The sequence below is a fragment of the Olea europaea genome, chromosome 13 (assembly GCF_002742605.1).
Source record: "Olea europaea var. sylvestris chromosome 13, O_europaea_v1, whole genome shotgun sequence".
Classification (NCBI taxonomy): Eukaryota; Viridiplantae; Streptophyta; class Magnoliopsida; order Lamiales; family Oleaceae; genus Olea; species Olea europaea.
The window spans coordinates 2424166-2443891 of record NC_036249.1 but is presented as its reverse complement, the minus strand read 5'-3'; the positions used below and the strand labels follow the sequence as shown (position 1 = coordinate 2443891).

Genomic DNA, 19726 nt, shown 5'->3' with positions numbered 1-19726 from the left:
TGTAAATTTTTTCGACTTTTCCCCATGTGGGATAGTAGTATTATGCAACGGTATGGCCACGGGTGATATCACATTATTGGAACCATTTTAACTTGACGAAGTCCCAATGATAGTCATTTCTGTTACACAAACAGAAGTTCAACAAAATGATGATAATATCGGTGGAGAAATAGTACACAAATCAATATTCAAAAAAAGTAATGTTTGTCCACAATCAACCACAAAGACACAAAAATTTGTCTTAAAATTGTTGGAGACGACTTATAAAAAGGGCTATGTAAGGATTGATTTTTGATATATTTGTTTGACCAGTTTTAACCCGCAAGAGCGTGATCAAAACACAATTTATATGAATGAAAATTTGGACAGAGTTTCAGTATAAAGATTATGCAAAACAAGGATTAAGAAAGAGTAAAAATAGAGAATAATCCAAGACGAGACATTATCTCTTTCCTTAAAACAAATTGTCCCACTACGGTGCTCACAGTGAATGACACTTGTCTCTCAAAATACAATGGATTCACAACTTGTGGTAGCAGCACTTCAAACCACAAGAAATCGACGAACTTTTAACAGAATTTTCCATGTACAAAAGAAATGTATGAAATGCTATGGAATTAGAAAAGAGAGAATTGCAAGAGGAAAATGAATGTTCAATGCAATTGGTGTACCCAAAACTATGTCCATAGGGTTCTATTTATATATGTAGAAATGGTGCAAATGAAGTACTGTGAGCCAAAACATGCATCTTTTTAAAAAAGTTGTAACACTTGGCCAAAACCTACATCCTTTCGAAAAGTTGCAACACTTTATTTCTTCTAACTTTGGTCCACAATTTTTCATTCATCCGGAATTGATTTCGAGATTCCAAATATACCACGACGATCTACTCGACGAGTAAAATAAGTTAATCTATTTACTTTTGTAATTTGACTATTGGATTAAGTCCGAATATTTGGTCGAAATTGACACGTAGTCACACGTTTTTATTTTCCACTTTTACATATCTTTTAATTTTCCAATTTTTGATTAATAATTTGAACCAGTTCCTACATATTATTCTTTTATGCCGACATGCAAATGAAACTTTGGGTTCTTGGCCTGAATGATCGTGCTGCTCTATATTTTGATTTGCGTTCCCTTGTCTGCTTTTGTAGGCGTTTCTGATTGTCTTTCAAGAACATGTTTAAAGACAGAACTTTTCACGTTAGAAATTTCTAAGACTTTACTCCTGAGAATATGGTGATAACGTCTGGTGCCGAACTTTGATGTTCAAGATTATACGCGAGGCAGCAAAAAAGGGCATACTTCTCGTACTTGCCAAGTTGAGTTTTTTCATTCTGATTGAGGAGAGATTAAGGGACTGATCGAGTGATGTCCCGATTTATCACATCATCAAGTAAATTTAAGAATGAATAAATGGCAAACTTGCTAGTTCCAAAATATTGTGATCTTCAGGTAATTGGCTATTGGCTCGTAGTTGTTCGAATATTTTGTACTAATATATCCCACCTTAATTAGTTTATTCTAACTCACATTAGTCATTTTATTTGAGGTCATGAACCCGACTGATATGTTTTACCTGTGGAAGTACTGCTGGTCCGGTCCAAAGCTGCACATCACCACCATCAATCAAATCGTTTCTTTTTTGTTCAATAAATGAATCCTTTTTAACGACCTTGTTAAACGGGAAAAGGATTTTATGGTTAAAAAGGATGATTTTTTCCAACAATGGTATCAACAATTTCAAAACAGAATCAGAGAATCATTCAACTACAGATAAAAAAACACACACTACCTGGCACCCCATATCAATTAGCAAACATAAATATGTGACGCCAGTTGAACTATCCGAAAATTAAGAGAAAACGGCAATTACTCGATGGCCGGAGGTAGGGAAGTAGGCCTTGCTCCGGACTATCCGTTAATTAACGCAAATTTACTGTCGAGTAGTACTCATGGAACTTCCCAACTTCAATTCCTGCATTAAAGAAATGTTCAGTTTATTTATTGTCTTGCCTTCCTATATAAGTAAAAATGTATAATTGGAAACGTTGTTCTTGTCCTCCAACAAAAGGTAACAGGAAGTCTAAACAGAACTAACGTAAAGCCAACAAAATCACTCTGTGGATAAGTCTCTTTACCTTGTAGTTTTGTTTTAAAAACTTAAGTGAAGAAAAAGAAAATCAGATCTATGTCCCGTGACTCCTCCTTTTCCATGCATTTTCTTTTTAAACGCCAATCTCAAGATATTAGTATAACTACAACGCAATAGACAAGCTCTCTTAGCAACATAGTCTCTAGCTAACTCTATTGGTCCATTCATGGAACATCCTTTGACAACTACATATAGAGCCTCGTAAAAGTTAGTAAGCGATGCTCAAGTTATATACAAAACACGCGCACTTGCATTCTCTAACTCAATTTTATTTTTCTATAATTAAACAGTGAGTTAAGCATCGAAGCAGCACAACCCGGAAGTCCAGTATAGTTCAATGCTTCTTTTCCAAGCACTTTTCAAGACCGTTAATGGCAGACTAATTAGGCTTCTGGTACCAATAACAAGAATTGTATTCAAGGGTTACACCGTAAATGAATCTCACTTGAATAGTCCATATGTACGGTTGCTCAGTATTAAATTCAAGTTGAAACTCCACTTATGTATCTACTTGATGAATTCCTCCTAAAAATTTTTTCCCAATTGAAATCAATTCTGATAGTTCTTCAACCACTTCATCTAAAAATATGTTAAAGCAAAACAAACGAAAGAAAAGGACTAAATTTAATAATTGCTTTCAAAATCAAGCCATTGTGTTGAAATAAACAAGTTTTTTTTTTTTGGCTCTAATCGCCAATGGATTTAAGAACCATGCTCGAGATCAGGTTTATCAGTAAGCTTTATCATGCTTTACAACAACACTATAATGAAATAATCGTAAGTCAGAATTCTAAAATAGCATTCTGAATATCAATAATTGAGGTTAAGTAAGTTACAATGGAAGTTGCAGAGGATCAATTATTTGAAATAGTGATTTATTTTAGGCCTTTTACGTTACTAAGGAAAACTGTAAAAGAATATAATACCTAGCATTAGAACGAAATATACAGTGCGAGCATGGAGTTTGCAAATGATTTATTTCACTTAATAATAAAATTATTTCACTTCTAAGGAATCAAACGATCTTATCTTATTATTTTTAGCCTCGTGATTTATACCGCACTTCATAAACAATAGATTTATGCTCCCTTTATCTTCACACAATAATTTGTGGGAAGTTTTCTTCTTTATTTACATAAAAATGGCATATATTTAGCCATTAAAAAAATAATGTTTCATGAACATTTATTGTTCATCTTTACACAAGAACTTTGGTACGTTTTTTCTTATTTTGTTTTGTACTTTTCTTGTTTATATAAATGTTTCTCCCTTCATTGTTTGAAATTTTTCTGGAAACTTCTACCATTTTTTCTTTTTCGCTATTTGTTTAGATATTATTTCAAATTATTTGTTTATTTCAACACAATGGTTTAATTTTGAACAAATCCAAGGGGTTATTTTAAAGATTCATCAACTATGAATAAAGAAAGTAAAATAATAATATTAGAAGAGCAATATATGTAATTTATTTTCTTTAAATTTGACTTCAAATGAGTCATGTATACAAAATAAGTATAAATTCATTACAAGTAATTAATTACATTCAGATTTAATTCAATTTTTTCAGTTTTGATGTGATTTTGGCAAGTACCAAATATGCCTTAAATACATTTTAGACAATTTATATATTATCTTCCTATTGGAACCTTCATTTTATTCTTGAAGTATATCAACAAAATAATAAATCCCTCTATCTTCCAGTTTACACAGAGACCGGAAAATTGAGGACAAAAGGGTTTATCTTCAGTTTGAAACCTAATACTCTCAAAACCTAGACAGCAATCAGTTCTGCTGCCAAGTGTTGAGCTCCAGCAAGAGATGGGGGCAGACACAACCTAAGGAGACAAGGAATTTCTAGGATTAAATAAGAAAAAAAAGACCTTTTTTAGGTTTCCTGTAAGTCTCACATGGTACCCAGTTTTAGGTCACAATCAAATGTTAAAAGATTGCTTCTTTAGCCCAGAGATTAACACCTGGCAGAAGCCATGGACATGTTATTAAGAAGGGAACCAAACCAGACGACAACCAGCCGTTAGCCGTTTCACAATCGCAGGTATCAATGCAGGTGCAATAAAAGACAAGGGAAAAAGGCTTATAAAATATATGCCCAATGGTCATGCTTATTTGTAAAAACCAAGAACTCAAAGACTGTTAATAGTATTAATGCACGTAAATCGAAATGACACAATGAAAACTTAAGCAAAAATCCCTCAAAAATAATTTATGGAGCTAAAAGATTTTTAATTACCTGAACTGAAGATGGGATGGAGAGGAAAAGGATATTGAATGAACTCAGTTTTTTCTTTTCCCCTTCTGGGAATGCCTGCCAGTGCCACCATCACCATAGCAAAGCTGCAGTCGGGCATCGAAACCAGAAAGGAACTGGTGGTAGTTCTCCACCGGTGCGTTGGTGGTGCCAATAAAGAAATTTGGAGATCCATCGATGGGAGGAAACCTCTGGAGGTGAGGCAAAAGTGAAGGCGAGGAAGAATTGGACTGAAGGGTCCCCCTGTTGAAGCCAGCAAGGCTTGAAGAAGCAGCCGAAGATGAAATTGTGAAGTTCAGATTGTGCTTCAGATTGTACTCGTCAGCACCATTGTGATTATTGTTGTTGTGCACAGTAATAGCCGAAACAAATGGTTCCGGGACAAACGAGATATGCTGGAGCTCCGGTTCATGAACCCCGGATACAGTAAACAGCGGTGAACAAGCCCGCTGCGATAGAGGATCTCCTGAGTGAATTTGCCCTGGACGAGTTGCCAATGGCCCTAAAAGTCCGCTGGTAAAGTAATCCATTGGCGTTGATGACCATTGCCTGGGCGATTTCTGGAAATAGTTTGACTCATTTGAAGTGGTATTTTGGTGAACTGAGGCATTAAGATTGGTGTTGTTATTGGCATTATTCATGCCAACATTGAGGAGTTCAGTGAAAGAAGTGGTATGGGAAAGAGGGTTCAAATGTTCAACATGAGGAGACTCGTTCTCCTTCTCCTTCTCTTTCTCTGCAACTCTTTCCTTTGCACGCTCCCGGGCTTTGATCCTGTTTTCAGATCTGGAAAGGGATAGCCCGGAACCCTTGCTGGAGCCAGATTTGGATAACATCGAAGCCATCTCTGGAGGATTACCCCCACCGCCGCCATCGCAATCCATGTCTACTTCATCTGAATCAAAACCATGTTGATCATTACCACAGGAGCTAGACCTCTTCTCGTCGCTCGGCTGCTTAGGAGTATCCGGAAATGCAGTACTAATGGAAGGGAGCTTCTCGATAGAGCTGGCAGCAGCCATCAGCAGCCACTCCACCGCCTTGCTTGGCTGATCGCAGCCGAGACGGTCCTGCAAATCGTAGAATTGAATCGCCGTGTTCACCGAGAGTCTCACGCGCCGGTCTCTTAACCCCTTTGAAGTGAGAACTTTGCTGTGCCTATCTTTTCCACCAGATGCTCTCGAAACCCGAACTATCCGGGAAGAAGGCCAGCCATTAAACCTACCAAGATCGATACCGCTACCAACTCCGCCACTGCCGTTAGCCCTGCCCCTTCTGGTCTCTCCATCTTCTTCATCTGGGTACTGCGAGTCATCTCCTTTCTGCCCTATTTTAGTTGACTCAATCCTTCTATTTCCATTGCTGATTCTTGGATACTTACACCCATGATTTTGAATATCATCCGCCTCCATGCCACCACTCTCATACCTTTTCACAAACCCCTTTAAGCTCTCTTCTTCCTTATTCACCCCCAAAAAGCGTTTACTGAGAGAAAGCGAAAGAGGGTTCCAAAATTTAAATGGAATCTAAATTTCTAGAACAAGGGTTTTTTAAGAAAAAACTGTGGGTGAGCAGTTGAGTAGTGGGTGTGGGATGAGATGGTGTTCATTGCATTGATGACGATTGCGCAGAAAACTTGCTTTTTCTATAGTGACATATACATATAACAGATGTATATAGAGAAAGGGAGAGAGAGGGTTTTTTCTTCTGCTTGATATATCACGTTCTGTAACAGAGAGGGATTCAGAAGAAGAGAGGAACGAGGGGTGGCTTCGTACAAAGCTTTTTGCAGTGCTTTCAAAAGCAAACCAAAGCCTGTGTACTTGCTCAGAACTCTCTTATCTGACTCCTGTAAAGAAAAAAATAATAATAAAACATTAAAAATCATAACCACATAAAAATCAACCCCAAAAAAACCAAACAAAAAATATTGAGGCATCAGATGCTGTTAAAAAAAGCAAAAAATCAAATAAACTGCTTTTTAGCTTCATCAAGTGAAATGAAAACCCTTCTATATGCTAACATATGGAATAACTGGAGAAGATCTAGTTGTTTTACGTCTTCGAGTAGAATTAGCACTGAACCAAAACGGACTTGACGGAAAATACTTCAAATTTACCTTGAACAAGGACTGTCACTGAATAAACTGCATACACCAATAGCAATAAATAGAAAGAAAGATCAAATCTTACATTTTAATTAATTTAAAGTGATAATTAATCTGTATACTGTACCCTAGTTCTTGAAAAACAGAAGCAAGAAAACGACAAAGTACAAATCCAGAAGTGTTGGATGGATCTGTGACAAACAAAATACGCTGAAGAACCTTTGAGCTGTACACGGTTCAGCTCCTACAGATCATATAGAAATAACACTAAGAAAGTCAAGGACCCGTAATCTTGACTCGTATTTAGATACTCTCAGTCTTGACCCTTATTTCGGTACTAAAGGAAGAGGAAGAAGATAGTATATGCCGGTAATGCAGACTTCGAAGTTTGTTAATGGGTTTACCCGAATTTCCAGCAGACTTGCTTCCTTATCTCCCTACTTTCCAAACTCCTAAGCAACTGAAAATATGCTTATATGCCAGGCCTCTCGTCTGCTTTTCTTGCCAGACCTACGTACGAACTAGACTCCGGAGAAGACACAAAATTTGCCTGAATTTTCAAACGAAAAAAAAATAAAAAAAAAATAGTGGGAGTGAATTGAGATTAGGGTTCTCTATTTTCCTTACTCCTAATTCAGATTTCTGGAGAATTGAATATTGTATTTTGTATTTTGGGAGTCTGAATTTTTTTATTACAGAGGGGTTTGAAGGGACACGTTAATTATATTGGAGCTGCTCATCGCCGGGCTTCTTGTCGTTCCTTCCTTCCTCTCCCCTTCTGTACACATCCAAGTTTCTCTAATTGGCCAAAGTAGAATGGAAAAGCGGATCAGGACCCAGTTAAATCATTAGCTAGTTTGGTTCTGACTATGATTCATTTCGATAAAAATATCTACATTTATTTTTACTTATTTTGTCAAATATAACTTTAAGATGTTTACTTTTTATTGAAGTAACATTTAAGTACAACTAAATGTTTTGATAAATTGAAAGCAACAATGTTCATTTAAAACTCAATCTTATTTGATCACGATTCTGAACTCAAAACTACATACTAGTTTAGAAATACAAGAGTAATTGCTCTTAGCCTTCAATTCAGTCGTTGATGGAGCAACAATGGATATTTCTTTAGATCCATTTGCATTCTTAGCCTCCGTTTGTTTCTTATTTTTGGAAGAATGAGAATAAAAAATATAATTTTTACGAGCCCTACACAAGAAATTAAAATTAAAATTTAATAACTTAATATGATGAATAACGGTCATATTTTTCATTTTAATGAAGAAATGATAAGAACCAAATAAAGACTTAGTATTGATGATATGAAAATTGTAAAAAGTAAATGAAAAAGCAGATGAGACCAAAGATATTTACACGTGTACCCATAAAGTGGAGTAGAGAAGAATGATCATGAATTGATGCAATTATAGAGGTGCTTGTTCCACATTTTTCCAACAAAAATGCATTTTAAACATCACATTATGAGTCTTACTTTAGAGTGTTGAAGTCAAATATTGTAGGCTGATTTGATGGAAAAAAATGTATTATTTTCTCAAATAATGTGCACCAAATGGGGGCATATGTGAGAATTAACGATGTCGCAAATGAAATAAGTGTTTTAATCGAAACTATAACAACAACCGGATCGGTTTAGGAAAAAAGCCATCTGCTTCTGAGTTGAAAAGGAAAGCTAGCAAAGCAAATAGGAGGGGGGTCACAATTTATGTGTTAATTATCTATTCCTATATTTTTTATGCTAATATTGGTGATCGAAGATAACTCTCTTCAATTATTTTTGGGATGGGAAGGAGTACTACAACATTTTGTCCTCATTTCTCTCGTCATAATACCTACAACAAAGGGGTGGGATTTTTCATATTTCCGTTTGACGCCTAAGACCATATATGATGATGGTTGGAAGAACGGGTTAAATTGACTATGTTTTTACATAAAAATGCCTATATATGCCAGGTTCACATAACAACATCTACGCATGAAGCGTGGAATTCATTCCATAACATCTCATTTCCTAGTTCTCATTGTGAGTTGTGAGAAAGGATCAAGCTCTATGATTTTACATTGGGCATCAAATTCTTTTGTTTGAAGTGACAAAATAACTTGATATTTTCAATTTATTTTTTTAGGATCAATTGACAACGTATTCTTTATAGCTAATAAATGAGAGATTGACAAAAGAACTTTGAAGTCCGATAACCAAGAGCATGTTCGACAGTGATTATGATAATTGATTTTTTGATCATTAAAGAGAAAATTAAATCTTATTTACAAGTGAAGAAATAAAAATTGATGGCTGAAATATTGAAATAATGGTCAAAAAATTAAATTTTTTGAGGTGAAAAAAATGTTACCAGACGGGGCTAAATAAAACTTCAAAGAAAGTTGTGCATTTTACTCCATTATTTATACACAAAACCTAACTAAAACAAAACTATGATAGTGAACGGGATGAAACTTTAATGGAATGACTTAATCATAGGAATGAAACAGTAACATGGTAACGCAAAACCTCACAGAAAGGGGATAAAATTGGTTCAAGAATGATGAAAAGGAGAGCACCCAACTCGCCAAAGTGTTGAGTAAAAGAAAAGAGCCTCTCTTCTCCTCCACCCACATCTCAAGCTGAGAACTTGCTCTCTTAATTGAATTAGCCCATATTAGGTATAGATTAAAATTAAATTTTTAATAATGATAAAAGATGATAAAATGTGTGGTTAAAATTAATTGCTGAATTTGACTTAAAATTTTAATTTGATTTTAATCTAACCAAACAATGACTTATTTACATATTCTTAAAAAAGATGATTTTCAGTAAATTACGTAGGACGACTCAACAATATATCAAAATTAACTTGATTTTATGTAATCGAACATGGTGATGAAAAATTAACAATTTTAAATTTACTGAGGATAAGGCTAAATTTATTGTTAATTTAACTTGTATAGTCTTGGATTTATCAATTTTAAAATTAAGTAGATATTAACAAATATATTTTTCTCTCTATTCTTTCTGTTTCGCGCGGGTAGTCGCTAATAATTAAAAATGAATCAGACGATTGTGTAAGGAACAGACCTCTTGAGACGAAGTCCCAAAAAGGGGTGTTTAATCGGCGATGATTTACAGTTGGAACTAAACAAAATATCTTAAAGAGGCGCAAGCACACGAGTACTAAAAGAAATGTTTAAATTTAAATTAAGAAATTGAAATTACATATTTTCTGTTTGAGAGTATTTGATTCAGAGTCTTTTTCTCTATGTCTTCTCTTCCTTTTATATTCCTTTGATAATTTATTCGTGACAAACCTCTTGAAAATTGCTTGATTACTGTTTAACCACCCACTTTCTTTATGGTGGCTAACTTGTTGTGGAACCGTCGTCCCTAACTGCTGTCGTTACTCTTTGTCGTTCAACTGCCTTCAACTGGGCTCCTTGAATTGTGAAATGTGATAAGATCACTCAATAGCTGTTATTCTGGATAACCATAATGTTTTATGCTTGCTGAAATCTTGGGCGATTCGAAGGTTTGGGCGAGAATGGGGTCATCGCTCTGGGCGACTGTAAGGAATTCTATTCGTTCAGATTCTGGGCGTCTTGCAAGTTTGGACGATGATGTTACCGTGTTCGTGGGCTTCCACCGCATTCATCAATAATCCTGTTTAGACCTTTATCCTGGATTCCCCAATTAGGCTTTACTCTTTGGGCTATTTGATTTGGACTGCAATTTTAGTGTATCAACACTTACCCCCCAATATGGCAGAATTAATACTAATTATTAATCTTTGTCATATTCAATTTGTATTTTCTAGTAATATTTGAAATTCCCAAGAATTTCAATCATTATTTCCTTCTACAGTCTGAAAAGGTGCAACATAAAAAACATTTATAAACCAAAAGGACACACTATTTCATCGCACCAGTAAACCACGTCTCTATATTTCGTGCTTCTTTCTCGCTATTTTACTGTTCATCTTCTTACTTATCTGTTACGTTTCTCAGGCAAACCTTATCAAAACTGTACTTTGTTTCCAATGACGACTTCACAAACTCAATCTGATAATTCTTTTAGTTTTGAAGATTTCCAGAAAATCCTTACTAGGCCATATGTAAATCCAAACTTCCTTGCACAAACTAGTGTTGACCTCAATGAATTCTATTTGGGTCCATCGTTCAATAATGCCGAAGCCGTCGCACAAGTGGCGGTGGGTTAGCTATTCCCTTGCACTCAAGGTCCTCCATTCCTGAACTCTCTACCATTGAGACCGATTCGTGAAAAATGTATTCGCACTTAGCCCAAAATTGATGTTATTTTTGGTAGATGGCATGCACGTCTTGTGAGTTATGGCCCCACCAAGGCGATTTTTGATCGTGCTAGAATTTCAGATTTATTAGAAATTTCTCTTCAACCTTGATTTTTGACCCAGTGCTTTTTCCTATTACTTTGAGTTTTTGGTCTTCTGAGTATAACACATTCGTTTTCCCTCTTTGTCCTATGTCTATTACTTTAAAGGATGTTGGAGCCCAAGTAAATCTTCCGCCTTTGGACGAAACCATCTTTCCTAGTATCTTGATTTCCAATATTGCCCCGAAATTTGACAAGAAACTTACTGAGTCCTATTCAAGCCTGCAAGGCTTTTATAATCACTCAAGCGCTGAACCTTCCCATACTGAGCGTGTGGCATTTCTTCATATTTGGCTCTGTAAATATATTCTTTAGGTGCCAAGTATGAAACCTTCTATGAGCTACTTACCCATAGCGCATGAATTGGCGCGTGGTAGGCCTTAGAACTTATGTTCCTTCTTTTTAGCCGTCCTTTATAGAGGCATGGCTTCCCTTCAGTTTCAACTGAAGAATGGTGCATCTCTCACTGGCAGTGGCCCCCTTTAGTTCACTCAATTGTGGTTGAGAGCATATTTTCCACCACTTGGTGCTCCATCCATTTCCAGTCGTTCTGCTAGCTGCTATGGGCTAGCCATTGATCCACTGACCCCTGTAAATATGTCCAGTAGGGACATTTTTTCATTTTTTTATACATTAAATTCGATTCCTTCCTTCTTTCCTTTTCCTGCTCATTTGACTCCAGATTATGTGCAACCTCCATCTACCCTAGACGATGCGAATGCCTCTTCACTTGTTTGGGTTCAGTTTTTGATTGGGAGGGAATTGTTCCACGATATCTTAACTAGAACCAATGCCAAAGCTAGGGTTGAAATATATGCTCCCCAACTTGGTTTTGGCCAAACTTGGCCTATTCCTCCCTGTTACTCCAAAAAATTGACAGACCGCTTTCACACTATTAATAAGGCAGAGGCACAAGCTATAGATGCTCGCAACATTCTTTTGACGAGCAAATTTTCATTAGCCCCTTTCAATTCTAGCCGTGTTGTCCATCCTCTTTTTGAACAGCTTTGGCTATCAGTAAAACGCCGATTGTTTGCAATTGATGCTAATCGTGCCTTCCATTTACTGGACCAGCCAGGCACTTCCTCTACTTTCCCTATTTTGGTCACCCCTGTGTCCATTAGGAATCCTTCTTCCTCTGTTCATGCTAAACATTCTATTCATCCATATGCTTCTCTACCTGCTAAGGCTACTGCAGCTAAAAGTGCTTTAAGCCGCAAACGACAAGTTTCAGCATCTCCCACTTTGCAGGATGATGATGATGATGATGATGATGACGCTCCTCTCATCCTTAGGAGAAAGGTAATTGAATTTGTTTATTCACGAACATACTTTTCTATGTACTAATGGTTTACTTGAATTTCTCAGAAAAGTTCAGCCTCTCCTTCGAAGGCCTTGGTTCTGGCAGCTCCTGCTCCATCATCTTCTGCTGAAACTGCTTCGTCCAAATCAGCTGATGAAGGGATTATGCTTAGAGAGAAACCCTTAGTCCCGGAACCTTCATCATAACCAGTAGAAGGGCCACCTTCTTCCCAGGGCACTGACCCCCCAAACGTCGAACCAGAAGGTAATACATATTTTGATGTTTTACCTTTACTTATGCTATTGGTTTCTGATTCGTTGCTTCTTGAATTATGCAGAGGCTCCCATGGGCCTGCCCGTTATGGCAGAGTCTTCTCGCCCAAATAAGGGAAAGTTCCCACAGGTGGTGGAGCCAACTGATAATATGCCTGAACTTCTCAAGATTACTGATGAGGTAACATTTTGCTTCATTTTCATTTTCGCTTCGTTTATTGTGGTGAAAGTCTTCAATGTTGGCATATTTCTTTGCAGGATGCTGATGATATTGTGCGTTCCATCCAAAACTTATTTACTTCATGGGGGCAAGTTAAGACGTCTCGCCCTACTTCAACTAGTCATCCTTCTGCTTCTTCAGAGGAAAATATGAAATTTCTCAAGCAGTCGGTATTTGAGTACGTATATTTCATGGACATGGATATCGGCCAGGCTAGTGCTACTAAACATAAGGATAAGTTTGAGCTGTTGAGTGCGAAATTGGCGCAAGCACTTACACTTCCGTCGCTCAATGTTTCTGCTGACTTTAAAGCGACATTGAAGGTTGTTCACTCTGATATCCTCTCCTTGCTAGCCAAAAATGTTGAAGTTGAAGGTTAGGAGTACTCAATACCTTTGTGCTACATCTGAAAGAGAGTCTTTGCTTCTAGAGATTAACAAAGCCGAGGATGAATTAAAAAAAAATCTCTTCCGACGTTATGATCGAAGACTCTCTGATGACAAGTTTGGCTACAAAGATGAAGGAGCTTCAAGCTAAAATGGACAATTGTAGGGCGAGAATGACTGCTAAAAAGGGTAATGCTTCCCAAGGAATTGAACGGACCAAGTCGTTGGTTGAGCAGTACAAAAAGCTGGAAGTTGATGACGATTTTGTAGCTGAATTAAATGTCGCTTCTTCTCAGCAGAGCAAAGATTGGGGGAGACTTAGGGAAAGAATTCGTTCGGTCTGGGGTGAATTGTAATTAAGACATCTAATACCTTAACTTTTCTTTTGTAATTTCGTACTAACTTTCCTTTTGTAACTTCATACTAACTGTCATTGCTTATTTTGAATGTAATCAGCAGTTATCGTCATTAATGAACGACTAATTTGTCTACTTGCGTATTAATTGACGTTGTCCTTAATCGTCAAACTCTCAAGCATTTAATTGCTTTATGCTAAGATTCATGTACATTCTTCCTTGATATTTCCGTCTCTTTTTCCAAGACTTTAGGCCATTTGATTTTAGTTATTAGGCATGAATGTGACCCTTCATATCTGTCTTTTCACCTTCACGCCTCTATAAATGCGTGTGTATTTCACACTCATCATTTTCATTTCCATTCTTTTCTTCAAAAACTAATTTGCTGCCATCGTTTGACATCTCAACAATTGATCCAAAATTTTCGTCTTCCATAGAAATGAATCATTTGATCTGCCCATTTTTCTATCTGTTTTGATGTCACCTTTGGTATGAGAGATATAAGAAATATTCTTTGGTCAGCAAAGTTCTTCCCATCGTCTCCATATTTTTTATAAGGAATTCAATGATGGAAGGCAATTTTTGAGGATGCTTTTCAAGCCACTTTACTTGCTGAGAGTTATTGCAGCAATGCGATTAGGCATGCGATTTGAAGGTGCTTTTCTTCCTTTTTGCTTGATGAGAGTGCTTCTTAGCCTCTCTGTCTGCCCTTGCAGCAGTGCGATCAGGACGGCGACCAAGGCCAGTTCACCCTCTTGCTTGGCGATTGGTCGAGAAATTAGTTTGCTCTCAATTGTAGCTTATAGAGCATTTAGTATTTTGTATCTCACAATTTGTAATGTAGATTTGATAATAAAGGAATTTATTTGAACGTATTTTGTTCTGGCCCTATTTATCTATGATCGTTCAACGCAATTTGATTACGCTTTTATTTGTTCACTCTCCCATAAGGAAGGAACGTATTTTTTTAAATATTTACCATTAATGAATCTCATGTGCTTGGTGCCATCTAAATCTTCTAAATGGTAAGCTCCATTAGGCAACACACTATTTACTTTATATGGCCCTTTCCAATTGAGCGACCACTTGCCATACTTTGGATCCTTACTATCCAAAGGGAATATTATTTTCCGAACCAATTCGCTCAGGCTAAATGACTTGGCTATAACTTTTTTATAGCCATCCTTCATTTTTGAACTTGCAATCTATCTAGGACGTCCAACTTTAATTCGTCCAACTCCAATAAGTTTTGAACTAGTGATTCGGTATACTCACTATCACTTAACTTATGTTGCAAACACCCTCTGATTGATCGCACATTGATTTCCATGGGCAAAACGGTCTCCTGTCCATAAGTAAGTTGGAAATGAGTAACATTGGTACTTGACCGAGGCGACGTCCTATAAGCCCATTAGGCCTTGTTTAAACATTCGTGCCAATTTCTGGCATTTTCATCTATCATTTTCCTTATGATATTTTTTAAAACCTTATTAGAAGATTCTGTTTGTCCGTTAGATTGAGTGTAATATGGTGTGGAGTTCACTCATTTAACTCCAAACTCGCTCAAGAATTTATTCACTTGATCTCCATTTAAAGAAATTTTATTATCTACCATCAAAGTTTGTGGAATCCCAAATCTATAAATAATATGATCACGGATAAATTCTATGACACTCTTTTGGGTGATTTCCTTTAAATGTATCGCTTCTACCCACTTAGTGAAAAAATTAGTCACAACTATAACAAAGGTATGTTGCTTGGACGATGGGGGATAAATCTTCCTTATTAGATCTATCGCTCAACCCTTGAACGGTCAGGGTTTAATAATGGGTGCAATTTCTCTTGCTAGCGCCCTTTGTATTGGACCATGCTTTTGGTATGCTAGGCAACTCTTCGCATATTGAACACATGATTCTCCCATCTTGGGTCAAAAATATTCATTCCTAATAATTAACCATCTCATCTTTTGGCCAGCTTGATGAGCTCCACATATTCATTCATGCACATCAGCCATGATTGTTCTGACTTCTTGCAAACTTACACATTTTAGTAATATACCATCTGAGCGTTTCTTAAACAACTCTTCATCTATCAGTGTATAGTTTAGCAAACACAACTTCATTTTTCTAATACCTCCTTTATTAGGTTCTTTAAGGAACTTTTTAATCTCTGCCCTCCAATCTATTGCATCTCCATCTTGTATGCAATAAATTTCAGTCCTTCTCGCCCTTCTTTAGACTACAGGCAATATTACTCCATATTCATAAGTAGATTTCCAATTTAAAATCTTGGAATACCCTGAGGCCATCTGGGCCAACTCATTTGCTATGTCATTATATATCCTATTAACACATTGAAGCTCTACGTGGTCGAATTCTTTCAACAATTCTTGGATGATTTCATATTGACTTGTAATGGAATTACTTTGGCACTTAAAATCACCGATCAATTGGTGAATTACCAATTGAGAATCGCCTCTAATGATCACATTCTTTACCTCCATAACTATCATTAATTCTAAGCCTACAATTAAGGCTTCATATTCGGTTTGATTGTTGGTGCACATCCTATCCAAAGTGAATACAAACTTGTAACAAATCTCTAAAGAATTTATCAATGCTACTCCTACTCCTGCACCTTTAGAGGTTTACGACCTGTCGAAATATAAAATCCAAGGTTTTAATTCGAATGAATTGATTTCTAATTCAATTTCCTCAGACATGTCAAGGCATGGATGATCGGCCAGAAAGTTAGCCAAAGCCTGATTTTTTGATTGCCTTTTGGGGTATGTATTGTATTTCAAATTCTGATAATGCTAACGTCCAAAGGCCTACCCTCCGATGTAAAATAGGGCGAGAGAACATATACTTAACCAAATTTACTCTAGAAATCAAATAAACGGTTACGAGACGTAAATAAGCCCTTAATTTCGTACACGTTAAATACAATGTAAGACATAATTTTTCAATGGCAGAGTAATTACATTCACATTTTGTTAACCGTCTACTCAAGTAGTAAATCGCCCTTTCTCCACCAAATTAGTCTTCTTGCGCGATCATTCCAGCTATTGATTCTTGTTTAGCCGATATATACACTTTCATTGGTCATCTTTGGATTGGTGACACCAACACTGGTGGACTTGATAAATATGTCTTTAGGCTTTCAAAAGCCTTTTGATGCTCTTCTTTCCAGACGAATTCGTCCTGATTTTTCAGTTTTAAAAGTGGCGAAAAAGCTTTAGTTCGTCCTGCACAATTAGAAATAGAGCGTCTTAAAAAATTTACTTAGCCTAGGAACATTTGCAATTCTTTTTTATTGCTAGGTGGTTTGGCCTCTAAAATGGCCTTCGCTTAATTTTTATCAAGTTCAATCCTCCTTTTGTGTACTAAGAAACCAAGGAAGTTTCCTGCATTAACGTCAAATGCACATTTTAAGGGATTCAATTTTAGTTTATATTACTTCATTCACTCAAATGAACATCTCAATTGTTCAAAATGATCCTCTTCTTTAATGAATTTGACCATTATATCATCTACATACACTTCAAAAAACTTGCCTATCATATCATGAAAAATCAAGTTCATTGCCCTTTGATAAATCGCTCTTGCATTTTTCAGGTTGAAAGGCATAACTACCCATTCAAAACATCTTAGAGATTCAGGGCACCTAAAGGCAGTTTTGTGTATATCTTCCCCAACTATATAAATTTGATTGTATCCTGAAAACAAATCATTGAAGGAATATATTATGTGTCTGGCAGTTGAGTCTACTAAAGAATCTACTGTAGGCATTGGATATTCATCTTTGGGTGTGGCTATGTTTAAATTCCTAAAGTCTATACACACCCTTAATTTACCATTCTTTTTTAGCACTGGCACGATATTGGACAACCACTCTACATATCTGGCTGTTCTAATAAAGCCTGCTTTCAATAATCACTCTATTTCTTTCTTAATCCCAGGAAGTACATTAGGAGCAAAACGCTTAGGAGGTTGCTTATGAGGTTTAAAATTTGGCTTGGTTGGTAATCTATGTTCCACCAAATCTCTATCTAAACCAGGCATATGTTCATATTCCCAAGCAAAACAATCATTATATTCCTTTAATAAAGCGATTAATTTATCACTAACCTCTTGATCGAGTATCTGGCTGACGAATATTGGGCGATCTTCCCCTTCATTGCCAATATTCATTTTAATAAGAGGGTCTTGTGCTTGAGCGTATCCAGGCTTGGTGATCCTTATTACTTCATCGTCCAATTCCCTTATAGGCACTTCTTCTTCTAAACAATCCACCTTATTGACTTCTCAGCCAATACTTTGTTCCAACTCGAACACTGTCAATTTGTCTCCAAATGCTTTCAAAGCTGCTTCTTCTTTCGTCTTGTTTTTACATTCTGTATTGATAGCCATTAATTTGGCTTTGAAGGCCTGAACATTAGCCATTCACCTTTGTTGCTTACCACTCATTTAAAATTGTTTGATTACTTTTTTGCCAATTGCTGGCTCTTCCAGTGCCACTATGTTTGGCCTCATTTGACTGAATATTTTCAGTGAGTGTATCTACCGAAAACGGATCTTTGCTCTGTGCAACAATTTGAGTTTCTTCTCCATCTTGGACCACTCTTACAGGTCCGTAATTTCCTTCGTACATGAATCTTTCCATTGAGTTTGCTTCTGCGACAAAAGGTCTATGATCTGCATGTACCACTTCTGCCTCGCATTTGTCATTCCAGAAAATCAAGCATTGATCGAGCGATGAAGGTATGCAGTGACTTCCGTGTATCTAGTCCCTTCTTAATAATACATTGTAACTAGTAGGACCATCTATTATGAAGAAAACTGTGGTCCTAGTAGTTGTCCCTACAATTATGTCCAATGGCATAACCCCTTCAGTTGAAGTTGCTCCTCCATTGAAACTTGTAAGGATGACTTCTGTTGGAATCACATCACTTTCTATCTTTGCAAACTTCCTCATCATCCTAGATGAAATGGTGTTTATAACTGCTTCATTATCGATAAGTACTTTCGCCACAGGTATACCGTTAACTAAAGCCTTAACGTACAATGGTCTCAAGTGTTTAGTTAACTTCATGGCTGGTCTCTTAAAAATAACCTTTTCGGCAGCATCTGTTTCCATTTCCTGCTTGTTCTCTGTTGAATTATCCTTTTGTGATAAGTCAACGTGCAGTATGTCGCACTGAGCTTCCGCTTCCTGAATTTTCTTTTTATTATCTTCTAATGTGTCTTCTTCGGCTACCCAACCTGTGAGAGGAGACATTATTCTTGAAGGTGATCCATACTTTTCAGAGCGAGGTACTCTCTTTTTCCTCTTGGACGTCCCGTACAGCAGGTAATAATCGAAAGAACGCCCAGATGGTTCCCCCAACAAGTCCACTTTACGAACTCCCTCTCCATGTAGTTGTTTCAACGGAGTATTGTGCGATACTCCTATCTTTCTTCTTTCTGCTTCCAGATCAATTTCCTTTTCGATGTCCGTCATACCATCATCCTCTTCACCATTGTAGGCCCCTCTAGAAGTTTGGCCTTCTTCACATTCCAGTACACATGCTTCTTCCTCGTTATCCTCTCTCTCTTCTTCTTCTTCTTCTTTCTCTTTGTTCTTGAACTCATTGGCTAGTAAATAGTTATTAGCCATGACAGGAGGTAACGTACCGAATTGAATAGTAAGGGACTGATCTAGATCTTCTCCATCCCTTCTGCCTCGCTCAAACTTCGATCTCCCAGAAGAACTCTCTGGCAATTCTTCCATTGATTCACTTGTAACAGTCTCCTCACTATCTTCAAGAACATTTTGATTGGCCACCTCGAGTAGTTTAGGCGCCTTAGGACGTGGCATTCCTTGTTGTTGCCTCATCATTCGTCCATAATTCCGTTGAAAACGCCTTTGTTGGGTTCTAGTCATCTCGTTGAAGGGTATCACCCTTCTTGCATTATACTGGAACGAATGCCATGCATTTGGTTGGCGAGGTTGCGGCCTGAATGTTCTCCCATTAATTATTACCTGAACTGCTCCTCAAAATGCGGTCCCCTATAGAATGATGTACCTCGCCCTCTATCAGGTTGAACGTTTGAGAAAAAACTAGGGCGATGGTAATGCTGCCATATCCCTGACTTCTCTGTATTTGCACTCACTTCTCTTTTACATCTTGCACACAGAACGTTTTCATCTTTTTTAGGCTCCTTCCCTTTGATACGTTCAAAGATATTGGGGTGTGGCC

The 19726-nt window shown here is 37.0% G+C and overlaps 1 protein-coding gene across 2 annotated transcripts; it reads right to left on the bottom strand.

Moving 5' to 3' along the window:
• Window positions 1-1682: 1682 nt before the first annotated feature.
• Window positions 1683-7340, bottom strand: LOC111407260 (transcription factor TCP2-like). Of its 2 annotated transcripts, XM_023036641.1 has the most exons (4): window positions 7159-7340; window positions 6936-7081; window positions 4407-6273; window positions 1683-1981 (listed from the first exon to the last, which is right to left on the bottom strand). In XM_023036641.1, exon 3 carries the CDS (start codon window positions 5834-5836, stop codon window positions 4451-4453), a length of 1386 nt encoding a protein of 461 aa, XP_022892409.1. In that variant the 5' UTR covers window positions 5837-6273; window positions 6936-7081; window positions 7159-7340; the 3' UTR covers window positions 1683-1981; window positions 4407-4450. The 2 variants fall into 2 exon arrangements, with proteins under 2 accessions (XP_022892409.1, XP_022892408.1); XM_023036640.1 differs by having other exon boundaries at window positions 6936-7340.
• Between the last annotated feature and the right edge of the window lie 12386 nt (window positions 7341-19726).

Coding starts and splice junctions, on each gene's coding strand:
- LOC111407260 (XM_023036640.1), bottom strand. CDS start 5,836: ATGGAGGCGGATGATATTCAAAATCATGGGTGTAAGTATCCAAGAATC.